Consider the following 15,802-nt stretch of genomic DNA (forward strand, 5'->3'; position numbering starts at 1 on the left):
GGTTTTTACTTTCCTGCGGTACCGCAGGAAGTTCTGTTGAGACCATCTCATGTCTACCCTGAGTGGCCGGTTCTGAATTGGTACCAGTTCGAGCTTGACTGTTTTATGATACATAGTATGGACTATGTATTCAGCGTGCATATAGAGTTTTATGATATAGAAACTGTTAATCTTTACTCCCCTGAAACCAGGGGGTGATGCGAATAAGACCCGACGTATTTGGGGATCATAACCCTCGTTCTCTTTAGGATAAACCTTGAGGAACTTGAGCATCCATTGCTACCAATGGTGCACAGATTTGTCAGTTAAATCAACCATGTCGGCATTCTGTTATCATGTCAGACCTCGTCATTCAAAGTGAACTGTGGCCGTTATTTCCACATTAATTATTTGTTTGTTATGTTTTTGCCTGAAACTTGATTCTTTGATTAAAGGTATTTTGTATAGAAAACAATAACTGTGCTTTGAATTTATGCAAAAAACAGATTCCATTACTCAGTTATATAAAACTTTTAGTGAATTCATATATCACTGGTTAGTTCATACATACAATTTTGGCAAATATGGCTTTGTTAAACACTTCTAGTGATATATTAGCCAAATTATGTTAGGTAAATGGTAACAGATAATATCATTGTGACAAGATTTCTAAACTGACCATTTGAGGCAGAAATTGTGAACTTTTTTAGATAAATAGGCACACAGTGAGATGTGGACTGGAGACAGAGGCAGGATTGGATACTTTATATAATCTTGAATGTTGTAATGATTAACTACTAAATCTTTACATTTATAGTATTCTGAAATGTTTTCAATTTGTTATCAGAATAATTTCATACAGGTTCTAGGCATTTCATGTCACAAAATATGCACACAGGGTAAGCTGACATTAATTAAAGTCTTGTTTTCAAATTCTTTAAAAATTGAAACAGGGGTGGGCCCGTTAGGGGTATAAAATGTACTGTAAAAGAAAAGTTAGAGCATATATGCAGTGATTTCTTTTAGGCTATGATTCTGATAAATAAGTATTGTTGTGAGAAAAAGTATTTTTCAAGATTTTTTCTATTCAAATAAATGTTAGTATAGTTTGCACTTTGTAAATACAGCTGTTTCACAAAATACGCCTCTTTTGGGGAGATATATAATATTCATAGATATTTTGTTTTGTTAACGTACTGGTTCCCAGATATGATCTCTATGTTTCATCTCGTAGAGACATAATGTGGGAATGTGACCAGTATAAGTACACATGAATAGCGGCCAAATTGAAATCTGTGGAAGACCCAAAGTGAAGGGAGGGGTAGTACAGAATTTTAGTAGAAGTTCGGGGCATATAAATGTTGAAAATATGCCGCACAGCCCTATATTTTGACCTTTGAAAAAAATAGTGGTGCATATGAGCTTTCCATTCTAGGATATAATTTTTTATGAAACTTCATAATAAAAGTGGTAGTTTTAGCCATAAAAGGAGTTCCTATGGGAAATTGAATTGTCTATATTTACAGAATTGCAACCTATAATGTCAAGGAAATTATTGAACCAATGCATGCATATATTCAAACTAAGTCCTCTGTGTATGTTTTTTTATATTTATTAAGAATCTCTAACATAATTTAATTGACAAAAAATATTTCATTCATTGAGTGTTGATCGAAACTTTTGCTGCTAATTAACTTTCTCAAGCTTTTGTGCTGAAGTTTACTGATTGTGACCTTGATAAACAATCAACACAGAATCATGGAACACATGAAAAATAAGTCAGATGATAGAGGTGTTCATTGGCTTTTTTTTTTCTATTGTCCATGCTGTTACATATGTTCTTAATGTTAGTGGGTAAATTGGTGGTGTGACACCAATAGGAGGCATACAATTACATTGGTATATAGTATGTCTAGAGACAAGGTCCACATAGAAAAAACAGTAAAAATACTTACCTTAATATTTGTAGATATAGAAGTTCTCTGTAAAACTCTGCAAACCGAGAAAGTGTTAAATTTGATAGAATGAAATACCTTCCAAATGTAAATAATATGAACTAGAGGGTCTAAAGATCCTGTGTCTCTCAACTGGATCTATATGAATCTTCAACAATGACCACTCTCCAAAATTGTAGATGGCAATAACTCCTTCAAGGAGTCGACTGACAATTTAGGCTTTGTTAACCTATTTGTAGATCTTGTCTTGCTGATCATTTTGACTGTTTACAGTTTTTCTTTATACACCAAGGTTTTCACCAAAAATGAAAACATGTGTAAATAAACTCATCATAGATACCAGGATTGAAATTTTATATTTACGCCAGACACGTGTTTCGTCTACAAAAGACTCATCAGTGACGCTCGAATAAAAAAATGATCGAATCAAATACAAATCATCATTTAAGGGCAATAAGGCCTATAAAGAGTTGACAGACATATTTGGCCACGCTAACAAAATTGTGCATCTTGTCCTACTGCTCAATTTTAGTTTAAAGTTATTGTCTATCTATTATATTTTTCAAGATAATAGGCAAAAATTCCAACAATTGGCAAAAAATGTCAGTATTAAACTTGTATAAAAAGTCTACCAAAGATTTTGGCAATATTGACTTTTATTTGTAAATCTTGTCTTGTGGATTATTTTTGCTATTTAAAGTTTCTCTCTATCTATTATAGTTTTAAAAAAAAATAAGCCATAATGCAAAAACATAGGTAAAATTTGTCTACTGAGGTCAATTACTCCTATAAAGAGTCAACTGACAATTTCAGCCTTGTTGACTTCTTTCCAAATCTTGTTTTGTTGATCATTTTTGCTGTTTAAAGTTTTATCTATATATTATTGTTTTCAAGATAATAGGCAAAAATGCAAAAAAATTGTAAAAAAATCATTAAAGGACAATAACTGTAATGAAAGCTAGTTCAAAGCCAAAAACTAATAAAAAATTATGCATTCAAGACTAAAATATCAATCAGTACAATGCATGATCTAGTGCATTGCCAAAATACAAGTATTGACAGAATGTAGGACTGTAAATTTTCATAGCTGTATAGCAATGATATTTAATTATGTTTTAATTTATTGATAATAAAATCAAGGCAGTTGCTATTTGTCCGGCTAGCCGGACGAATAGTACCAGGACTATTTGTCCGGCCAATACAATGCGCATATGTCACTATTTGTGTGTGCGTGTGCATGTAATATTATCTTCATCAGCACCAGGGGGTCGCAAATTATATATATGGACATTTAAAAAGCAATGTTTTGCAATCTTTAATTGTTAGGCCCCAATCTTGTTACTGGTAATTGAAATTGTTGTTTTCTTCATATAATTATAGTCCAATGTGGACAACGTATATAATTTGAATTTTTTTTCATACATATTCCATATTTATTTCTTTATCTATGGCTTCACATTGTAAGAAAAGGGAAGAAATTACTTGTAAAACAAACTTGGGTCGTGATTGACTCATGCATTTTAAGTTAACGTAAGGATTTGGTCTAGTTGAAAAAGATACAAAATTGTTATGTCTGAAGCTGTCAAACAGAATTATAGACCCCCTTAACATAAATTTATCCATATTTTGAGTGAGAGGTGGTAGATGTTTCTATAATGTTTTCCCCAAAAAGTAAACAACACTGTAAAAATCTTATTAGGAATCCCAGGTGGGATTTTTCTTTTTATTTGCATTTATTGTTCTAACCGTGAGAAATACACTATGTGAGGGGGTCGGGGTGACGCATGGTATTCCTTTTTCCAAATCCCTCTATTTTCTTTTTCCCCAGATCCCGCCTTTGTTGTCCCCTATATTCCATATCCCCACTTTTTACAACCTATATCCCACATCCACACCTTTTATATCCCACTTTTCCTTGTGATTTCTGTTATTTTTGAGTCCCTTTTATAAAATTAGATCTTTCTTTGAAGTTCTTACTATCGTTTTCGCTTGTCAAATTCTGAAACTGGAAAATTTATCACAATTATTGATATCGCTGTTTTCAGCCATGATCTCAAAATTGTAAATCAGTGATCGGATTACACGCGACCCCCTGGTTCCGCTGAAGATAATATGACACGCACTTCCGCACACACATAAAGTGACATGCGCATTGCCATGGCCAGACAAATAGCCACTCCCTAAAATCAATGTCTGTATCAATAAAAACAATATTCAAAGATCTTATTACAGTGTTAAATTGATAACCTTTTAGAATAAGTTTATTTAAGGATCGATAAGTTTACATGGGTCATATCTTAGTTTACAAGCTCTATAAACAACATCACCTTATAAAATTAGGATGTGATATCCTGTATATAATAAGAATTCTACAAGTGCAGCCAACTTCCAAACCAAACCTTTAAAAGAATTTAGTAGAGGTTTTAAGCATTTTGTCGAAACAAAATCCCTGACTTGTATCCTATTTCCAGATTGTGATATTTTGACTGAGTGTGAATTCTCATAGCGGGTGATACAGGCATAGCTGGAGACACTTAACCTGTCGATGCACATGGTCTCGTTCCTTTTGGAGTTCATACTATTCCCAAAGTTTTTTGTTAGTTATCTGGATTTGACTCTTCCTTATCCAATTATGAAAATTTGAAAATTGGTAAAGTACTGTCAGCTTAATCTCGGACATAATATATTGAGTGTCAGTATTCTATTCCCAGGCTTAAATTAATAATTTACTCATGATACATAGATTACGTTCATTGAAATCTTTAACGTCACTGCAGACACAAAACGATCAAGTTGGGATATATAAACATCATAAGACGGGCCAATAATGATTGAATAAACATTTTTCAATTCATTTTATAAGGCCAATTAAAATTAATTGATAGATTTCCATTTTTGTCTTTTGTCAATGTCATCTGTTATAATAGCAACAGGATAAACACCAGAAAGGATTACTGAGCATATGTGAAAGACAGAAAACTGAAATTATAAAAAATTTTGGAAACACTAGTCACTAGTGTACTGCTTTATATATTGATTTTAATATTGCTTACAAAATTACAAAAAAAAAATATTACCTGCCCATTTGTTCAGCTATGCTCATGAATCTATGTGAGAATATAGATAGCTGGATAGCATCTAAATCTGTTCCAACCTTCTGGACTGTTCCAGTTCCTACCTATATATGCAGTAATAATGATTATAAAAGTCAACTTCTTTACAGAATTAGGACATGTAAGATTTATTTTCTGGTTCTAAGATATTACCACTTTAGGCAAAAATTCCCTAGCTAATATTTATTGCAAAACAAAAAATAAAGGTAGAAAATGTTAAAAAATTCTCTTTGAAACTTGTCTTATTGAGGAATATCCCACAATTCTTTGTAAAGTGTATTCATATCATCTGTCACCAGCTGACAAAATGTCAACAAAACAGGAGTTTGTCTAAAAAAAACTTTAGACTGAATCTAAATGTGGACGCTACCGACAACGACACTGCCACTGATAGAATCTTGGATAGCTATGTAAAAATACCAGTACAATGCAATACATACCGTGATTTTGATATTTCCATGTTTAGTGATCACTGCTTGACAACATGGTTCAACTAGAATAGTGCTTAAAGGAAATAAAATAGCACTGTTAATTAAAATTAAGGGGTACTATTTATGTTATTGGCCTACATATTGAACTTTATTTGGCAAAAATATCAAACACTCTTACTAAATGAATACTAAGTGATGATTCACTAAATACAGGAAAACAATGATGACCAACACCATCACTTTAATTGCTATCTGGATACAAAAAGGGAATCAATCACATTTACTACACCAAAACGTAATTTACTGCATTCAATGCATAAAAACTATATACTTGACAAACTGGGAATACCTTATGCCAAAGATTTGATGGCCACCTAAATAACACAATCAATGTCAACTGTGTGTTGACATTTGTTTTCTGACATACTTCAGAACTACTCCAGGTAGGTAGGATTAGAGCAGTACAGATACCTTCCTAGAACTGTAATGTCACAGTACCCAAATGGCACCTATTTAGCAAAAGAAGCAACAGAAATCTCACAAGTTTTCTTAGAGACTAAACAATTTGCATTTTTATGATTTGACATTACAGGGCTCACTCTAGCAGGCGACTGGGGCGAAAAAGTCGCTTTCCCGTCCGCCACTTGGCTTTGCCCGACCGTCAAAAGTGATATCTAGTCGCCCTGGTGTTCCCAATAGACGTATTTACACTTGTATGCAAATTTGTCCGCCATTACGTAAAATCACACAGGTTCCCGTAAACTTTGACATCATAATTCAAAACATTTGACGTCACAATTAAAAAGTGATTGTTGCCTGACCTCAAAAGGTGATTCTGAGTAGATCTAAGGTCATTCGGAGGCAAAATATAGCTAAATACCAATAGTGTAAATACGTTTATAGTCACTTGCAGTCGCTTTCGTCATCGGCAATTTCCCCTTTTTACCAAGTCAATGAAACAGCATATTTTTCATTTAAAAGTGAAGAAATTCAAAGACATAAACGATTTATTTCTTTAGAAAAGATGTGAAAGTATTTACTTTACAGATTGGTCGTATGTTATTTCAGAGAAACAACTTTTATGAAGTATTTTCTTTCACTTCCGGTACTTGTTACTCGAGATCGTATATCAAAAACATTCTGATTTTCGGCAAAATAAGTTTGTTACTTCATTAGAAAGTGATCAAAATTGCCTTTAGTTAATGCTTGGTCCATTCATTGCATTAAAAGCTTCATATTCCTTTCCGAATCGCTTGTCAAACATTGTTTATTTTTCGTAAATTTTTTTCGTCCGCCATTGAAATATCTGTACAAACCACGGATCGGAGGCGGGATTCATCGGAAGCGGACCAGCTATGACTGAAATCCGTATTCTTACTATAATAACTACAGACGCCTGAATTGAACAGCGGACAAAAGAATAATGACCTCAAAAGTGAAAATTACGCATTGCACACGTCTTAACAGACATTTTGTTAGATCTCCTTGCTAAATATATATATTTCCATGTAAATGCATTGTTTCAATTTATTGATTAAAGTTGCTTAACTTGGTTAAACTTATATATCTTTTTAATGAGAAACAATGAGTTTCATTAAGATGATAAACAGCATAGTTTTTTAATTGCTTTTTAATTGATATATGATACTTTCTTTTCCTTTTTAATATAAAAAAGTTCTTTGTAGTGCTAGATATTTAGTTGGTAGATTCTGACCAGAGGACTAATTGTGCAACTATAAATGACTATTTAAGACATAAACTGAAACAACTGTTACTTAAATTGACTCAGGTATGAATTGAACACCTATACAAAAAAAAGGATACATATGGCCCTTTATATCATAGTAAAAACCAAACATTGTAGTGCAGCGAGCAAACGAGCACTTCTCTTTCAAATCCCACCACTTCTCCCTACCAGTTTCAAAAAAAGAAGTCAATTCTCCCTATGATTTTGAAGAAGTGTGAGCCCTGCATTATGCACGTCTTTCAACATGGCTAAATATATTTTAAAATACACAAAACGTTCACAGTATATTTCAACAGATGAAGTATTCTCTGGAAAATGTAAAATCTATGAAAACGTTGTCATGAGACATCCATAAAAAGTCAACTTTTAAAAATGAGCAAATAAAATATGTTACAGGCATCAATTTCTTAAAACATGAATAATAAGCATGGAACAATGTCAAATTGTTTTAAGTATTTGGAGAAATAACACAAAACATCAATTATCTAATTTTACGGATGTGAATTTAAGCATGGATGCAATTTGGGTACTCCTCATTACAAAATCATGGATTGTTTGGAGGTCGATGCAAACCCATTTTTCTATGATTCAATATGGATTCAAAATTAAATTGGTGGAACTATATAGTAAATAAAATAACAGAGTTCCAATGTACCCCTGCATTGCACATATTTTATCTATCCAAGGTACAACGGCAATAACTAAAAAAAAACACTTCTTTTTTTTGTTCTTTAAAACAATTAATAAATATCTTCGAGAAAGAAGGCTTCAGAGTAAATGCAATGCGATTTCTGTTCTAATAAAATACTTGATCGCCACTGATTTTCGAACTCGTACAAGACATTGCTGATATTTACCTATGATATAAGTTTCATAAAAATCTGGCAAGAATTGTACACATGAGATCGCAAACGATGCAATTTTCCATATAATTAATGTTTCCAAGGGGCATAACTCTTTTTAAAAAATTTGATTGGCACAGATTTTCAAACTCATCCAAGACATTGCTAATATAAACCTATGATATAAGTTTCATAAAAATCTGGCGAGAATTGTACACATGAGAGCGCTAATGTTGCAATTTTCCATATATGTAATGTTTCTAAGGGCATAACTCTTTTAAAAATAATAGATTCACACTGATTTTCTAACTCGTCAAAGACATTGCTAATATAAACCTCTGATATAAGTTTCATAAAAATCTGGCAAGAATTGTGCACACGAGAGTGCTAACGATGCAATTTTCCATATAATTAATGTTTCCAAGGGGCATAACTCTTTTAAAAGTAATTGATCGGCACTGATTTGAGAACTCGTCCAAGACATTGCTGATTTAAACTTATGATATAAGTATCATAAAAATCTGGCAAGAACTGTACACGTGAAAGCGCTAACAAGACTGTATGGACGAACGAAGCCCCGTATTTTCTATGTCCCCCGCATCTTGTTGCGTGGGGGACAATAAGGATACATCTACAAAATAAATACAGAATGGAAACTTTTTTCTGGATCATAAATAAATGTAGGTGGAAAAACTGTCAAAATAGGTAATTTGGGTACCCTTACGTTAGATACCTTCTAGAAGATTATCCAAACCCATAGTGCTACAGATCGGACAATCAACATTTTGCTAAATTACACAGAAAATGGAAGAATGAAGCATAAACAAGACATACAATAATACAATTTTTTTTTATTCTATCCATTAACATTTGATGCATTCAAATATTCATTTTCTGGTCTCTACGATGAACTTTTATGATTAACATTACCATATCTAAAATTGTTTACAATTTACTTCCCTTTTCCTTGTTTTCTTTTCTTTCTTTTGTGTTTGAAAGAAGTATTGGTGTTTTTGAAGAGCAAAGTGTTGTTTTTGTGGCTTTTCTGTAATTTTAAAAATCATTCACAAAACTTCTGCTTTGAAAATATTTAGCATGTCTTTAAGAATGGTTGATATTCCATTATTTAAATGTATACCTTGTATCATTCATGATGATAGCTGGACCTGGAATTACATGACCTGCTCTCAGATCTGATAATATATAAACATGTGTATCCTGAAATCCTCCCTCAAAGTAACATTGTGTTATCTAAAACAAAAATACAAACATTATCAAAGTATTGTCATCAAATAAATTCTATTTCTCTATTTGATTTTAACTGGTCTCATCCATTTCATTTTTTTTTAAATCTACTTCTGTTCATATTTTTTTTGTTCTCTTTATTCAGATCTTCTTTTTATAAAAAAATCATTTATGGCTGACATTCTAAAACTGTCTCCAGCATGAAATGTTATACCAGTACCTCACTTCATGTAGTGGTAAAAATTAATATTTCTGTATTTATCTGTATATAACCTGTTTGGCTTTCTTACCCTAATTATTTTCATTATCATATTTGAAAGGTGGTGTGAGGAATACATCAATTAGACAGCACACAAAACTTTATATCTGTAGTCTACATACAAAATATTGCATTTAGCCTTAGTACTTTTGAATTTTTCAAAACTAAAACAACAATGTGTCAACAAAAATCCCCAATTTGAGTAAAATTTGTATGCCGTTGACTAAAAATTTCAATTCATTATACATTGGAAATGTTGTGGTAATACTTTAATCTGGAAATATGCCAGGTTCAATGAAGTGCCAACGGATAAAAAAAAAAATTGTAAAATGTACAAACACTTGCATTAATATCTGCAGAAATTATGAAAAAAAAAGTCTGGGCATCTGCTTGATTGCAGCAGGACAGAATGGTTGAATGAACGACATGGGTAACACAGTATGCTCCCGCCACTTAGTGGCAGGTTCATAAAAAAACACCAAGAGTAATTTTCATCACATATAACATTTCGAATTCTGCCTGATGAGAATGTATGCAACTTGTGTTTTCACAGATAGTTAATACAAGAGTGCACATGCCGAAATGTCTCCCTTGCTTTACTTATTATAACTGAATTATCATTGAAGTCTGTAATATGAAAGTATTGCTACAAGAATCACATAAACTTTACATTATCAATGATCCAGGTAAATGAGGTCAATATCAGAAGTACCCAGCCAGACAGACATGTATACCTTACAATCACATCATGCATAAATATAGTTAGTTTATTGCTTATAGTATCTGAGAAACAGACCCAATTATGACAATATGAAAATTGAACATTGACCAATGAACCATGAAAATGAGGTCAAGATCAGATGAAACCTGATAGACAGACTTGTACACCTTACAATTATTCCATACACCAAATATAGTTGACCTATTGCTTATGGTATCTGAGACATGGTCTTGACCACAAAAACTTAACCTTGATCACTGATCCAGGGAATGAGTTTGAGGTCAGGTGAACCCTATCTAACGGACATTTAGACCTTACAAGGATCCTATTACTCATAATAAATGAATATTTCACATGTCAAAAATCTGTATAATTTTTTCAAGCAGTCACTGAACCATGAAATTAGGTCAAGAACAATGGACATACCACAGACACAAACTTCATAACATAATGCATCTGCATACAAGGTATTAAGCATCAATGTATTCTACCTTCTTTAAAGCTTTAAACAAATAGTTCACACCACCTCAACTGGATAATAATCCCTATGTCTCGCATTTCGTCTCAGTACAGACAAAAAAAATATATGAATACTGTAAATTCAGAAATTATTGTGAGGTTTTTATTAATGTGAATAATGAGGCTGGGTGAGTGTCACAATAATAAGAACTTGCATGTTGGTATCTGATACATATATCTGTATACAGATTTTCCTGAAATTGCAAAAATTAATCTTGCATTTTGTCCATTCTTATAAAATTACAATGATATATACATGCAATAATTTCTGAATTTACAGTATTAATTTATCTGTCAGCTGTTAAAAAATGGCAATGAAACCAATGGAATGTAATGAAATATATAGTTAAATGAGAAATTTCAATTTACATACCTACTTATAGACAAGTGTAGATGTTATCAATGAACATCAAGAGCACTTTTTAAGTCAATGCCAGGGAATATCATAAACTTGCCACATGTTAATGAGTACTGTATCTCATTAATGAAGACTGTCCACTTAAAGAATAGCAATGCAATATAAAAATAAGAAGATGTGGTATGATTGCCAATGAGACAACTCTCCACAAGAGACCAAATGACACAAAAATTAACAACTATAGGTCACAGTACGGCCTTCAACAATGAGCAAAGCCCACACCGAATAGTCAGCTATAAAAGGCCCCGAAATGAAAAATGTAAAACAATTCAAACGCGATTAACTAATGGCCTAATTTATGTACAAAAAAAGTTCTCATTAGATGTGATCTAATTGATTTTCATGAAATTATTGATTACTATCCATTCCTTTTTCCAACATACACCTTTCTTTTACAGTTTAAAAGTTAAAAGAAAGCAAATATTCAGCAGAGGGACTGTAATCACTACATAAAACCAATACTTAAATCTTACTGTTTCATGGTTTGGAGGACCATCAGCCTTTTCTATCAGCTGTTCGGTTTCATGCACAGCTTTACCAACACCTCTAATTCTAATATCATCTACAATGATTGGTCGGTCTGGTAAAGTAAATCCAAACTCTGTGTTGTACCTTAAAAATAAAGCTCATCATCATGTATATGTGTCACTAAATGAATTTTTCTTTTATCATCCTGTCTGTTGCTTTCATTATTATTCATGGGATATTAATTTCTGTGGGTAAAGGCAAACCACAAATTTAATTTCTAAATAAACTGCTAACACAGAGATATATCTCGCCTATTTGTTATTTTGATAATGCAAATGTTGAAATTAAAATAACAATACTTTAACATGTAAGTTATGCAAATATTCAAAGTCAATGAACCATGACTGAAGGTACAGCAGAGTTCTCGAAATCTTTTTTTGCCTGGTGGTACTTGAAGAAAATATGCAGGTCCTCACTATCATTTCTATTGCAATTTACCAAAATTGTGTTGGTCCTTCCCAAAAATGTGGTGGTCAAATCCCTAGGACCACCACTTATCGAGAACTCTGTACAGGGCTAAACAATCTCCATGGAAATGAGATGTGCCAATGCTAATACAACTGCATACCAAATACTATTGGCTTTTCATAAGGTGTTCCCTTTAAACAAACCTAAATACAAACAACTTGTAAACTATGTAAAAGTTTCAAAGTCAATGAATCATAATGAGAGGGTGGGGTTATATAATCATGAAAATGAAACTTGCAGATGCTGATACATTTGCATACCAAATGTCATTGACTTAACATTAGTGGTTCATCTTAAACTGACCTAATCACAAACTAATGCATGAAAACTAAGCAAAAGTTTCAAAGTCAATAGACCATGACTGAGGGGTAAGGACCAAATATTCTCCATGGAAATTAGATGTGCTAATGTTTATACAACTGCACACCAATTATCATTGACCTACCACTAACCGTTTCCCTTAAACTGACCTAATCACAAACTGTTACATGAAAACTAAGCAAAAGTTTCAAAGTCAATAGTCCATGACTGAGGGGGCGGGGCCAAATAATCTCCATGGAAATGAGATATGCCAATCCTAATACAACTGCATACCAAATATCATTGACCTACCACAAGTAGTTCCTCATAAACTGACCTAATCACAAACTAATACATGTAAACTAAGCATAATTTCAAAGTCAATAGACCATGACTGAGGGGGCAGGGCCAAATAATCTCCATGGTAATGAGATGTGCCAATCCTAGTACAACTGCATACCAAATATCATTGACCTACCACTAGTGGTTCACCATAAACTAGACCTAATCACAAACTAATACATGTAAACTAAGCATAGTTTCAAAGTCAATAGACCATGACTGAGGGAGCAGGGCCAAATAATCTCCATGGTAATGAGATGTGCCAATTCTAATACAACTGCATACCAAATATCATTGACCTACCACTAGTGGTTCACCATAAACTAGACCTAATCACAAACTAATACATGTAAACTAAGCAAAGTTTCAAAGTCAATAGACCATGACTGAGAGGACAGGGCTAAATAATCTCCATGGAAATGAGATGTGCCAATGCTAATACAACTGCATACCAAATGTCATTGACTTAACATTAGATGGTTCATCTTAAACTGACCTAATCACAAACTAATGCATGAAAACTAAGCAAAAGTTTCAAAGTCAATAGACCATGACTGAGGGGTAAGGACCAAATATTCTCCATGGAAATTAGATGTGCTAATGTTTATACAACTGCACACCAATTATCATTGACCTACCACTAACCGTTTCCCTTAAACTGACCTAATCACAAACTGTTACATGAAAACTAAGCAAAAGTTTCAAAGTCAATAGACCATGACTGAGGGGGCGGGGCCAAATAATCTCCATGGAAATGAGATATGCCAATCCTAATACAACTGCATACCAAATATCATTGACCTAACACAAGTAGTTCCTCATAAACTGACCTAATCACAAACTAATACGTGTAAACTAAGCATAATTTCAAAGTCAATAGACCATGACTGAGGGGGCAGGGCCAAATAATCTCCATGGTAATGAGATGTGCCAATCCTAGTACAACTGCATACCAAATATCATTGACCTACCACTAGTGGTTCACCATAAACTAGACCTAATCACAAACTAATACATGTAAACTAAGCATAGTTTCAAAGTCAATAGACCATGACTGAGGGAGCAGGGCCAAATAATCTCCATGGTAATGAGATGTGCCAATTCTAATACAACTGCATACCAAATATCATTGACCTTCCACTAGTGGTTCACCATAAACTAGACCTAATCACAAACTAATACATGTAAACTAAGCAAAGTTTCAAAGTCAATAGACCATGACTGAGAGGACAGGGCTAAATAATCTCCATGGAAATGAGATGTGCCAATGCTAATACAACTGCATACCAAATGTCATTGACTTAACATTAGATGGTTCATCTTAAACTGACCTAATCACAAACTAATGCATGAAAACTAAGCAAAAGTTTCAAAGTCAATAGACCATGACTGAGGGGTAAGGACCAAATATTCTCCATGGAAATTAGATGTGCTAATGTTTAAACAACTGCTCACCAATTATCATTGACCTACCACTAACCGTTCCCCTTAAACTGACCTAATCACAAACTGTTACATGAAAACTAAGCAAAAGTTTCAAAGTCAATAGACCATGACTGAGGGGGCGGGGTCAAATAATCTCCATGGAAATGAGATATGCCAATCCTAATACAACTGCATACTAAATATCATTGACCTACCACAAGTAGTTCCCCATAAACTGACCTAATCACAAACTAATACGTGTAAACTAAGCATAATTTCAAAGTCAATAGACCATGACTGAGGGGGCAGGGTCAAAAAATCTCCATGGTAATGAGATGTGCCAATCCTAATACAACTGCATACCAAATATCATTGACCTACCACTAGTGGTTCACCATAAACTAGACCTAATCACAAACTAATACATGTAAACTAAGCAAAGTTTCAAAGTCAATAGACCATGACTCAGGGGACAGGGCTAAATAATCTCCATGGAAATGAGATGTGCCAATGCTAATACAACTGCATACCAAATGTCATTGACTTAACATAAGTGGTTCATCTTAAACTGACCTAATCACAAACTAATGCATGAAAACTAAGCAAAAGTTTCAAAGTCAATAGACCATGACTGAGGGGTAAGGACCAAATATTCTCCATGGAAATTAGATGTGCTAATGTTTATACAACTGAACACCAATTATCATTGACCTACCACTAACCGTTCCCCTTAAACTGACCTAATCACAAACTGTTACATGAAAACTAAGCAAAAGATTCAAAGTCAATAGACCATGACTGAGGGGGCGGGGCCAAATAATCTTCATGGAAATGAGATATGCCAATGCTTATACAACTGCATATCAAATATCATTGACCTACCACTAGTAGTTCCCCATAAACTGACCTAATCACAAACTAATACTTGTAAACTAAGCATAGTTCAAAGTCAATAGACCATGACTGAGGGAGCAGGGCCAAATAATCTCCATGGTAATGAGATGTGCCAATCCTAATACAACTGCATACCAAATATCATTGACCTTCCACTAGTGGTTCACCATAAACTAGACCTAATCACAAACTAATACATGTAAACTAAGCAAAGTTTCAAAGTCAATAGACCATGACTCAGGGGACAGGGCTAAATAATCTCCATGGAAATGAGATGTGCCAATGCTAATACAACTGCATACCAAATATCATTGACCTACCACTAGTGGTTCACCATAAACTAGACCTAATCACAAACTAATACATGTAAACTAAGCATAGTTTCAAATTTAATAGACCATGACTGAGGGAGCAAGGCCAAATAATCTCCATGGTAATGATATGTGCCAATCCTAATACAACTGCATACCAAATATCATTGACCTACCACTAGTGGTTCACCATAAACTAGACCTAATCACAAACTAATACATGTAAACTAAGCAAAGTTTCAAAGTCAATAGACCATGACTCAGGGGACAGGGCTAAATAATCTCCATGGAAATGAGATGTGCCA

At 33.5% G+C, this 15,802-nt stretch overlaps 1 protein-coding gene across 2 annotated transcripts in view; it reads right to left on the reverse strand.

Annotated features, from left to right (window-relative positions):
• Positions 1 to 15,802, reverse strand: part of LOC127701135 (5-oxoprolinase-like) — a 144,747-nt gene that overhangs the window by 90,634 nt on the left and 38,311 nt on the right. For both annotated transcript variants that reach the window (XM_052204928.1, XM_052204927.1), the window contains exons 18-22: positions 11,703 to 11,841; positions 9,206 to 9,318; positions 5,488 to 5,551; positions 5,012 to 5,112; positions 1,935 to 1,971 (exon numbers count right to left, since the gene is read on the reverse strand). In XM_052204928.1, coding sequence (XP_052060888.1) covers positions 1,935 to 1,971; positions 5,012 to 5,112; positions 5,488 to 5,551; positions 9,206 to 9,318; positions 11,703 to 11,841 — 454 coding nt within the window. The remainder of the gene's footprint in view (positions 1 to 1,934; positions 1,972 to 5,011; positions 5,113 to 5,487; positions 5,552 to 9,205; positions 9,319 to 11,702; positions 11,842 to 15,802) is intronic.

The sequence above is a fragment of the Mytilus californianus genome, unplaced genomic scaffold, assembly GCF_021869535.1.
Source record: "Mytilus californianus isolate M0D057914Y unplaced genomic scaffold, xbMytCali1.0.p SCAF_5, whole genome shotgun sequence".
Classification (NCBI taxonomy): domain Eukaryota; kingdom Metazoa; phylum Mollusca; class Bivalvia; order Mytilida; family Mytilidae; genus Mytilus; species Mytilus californianus.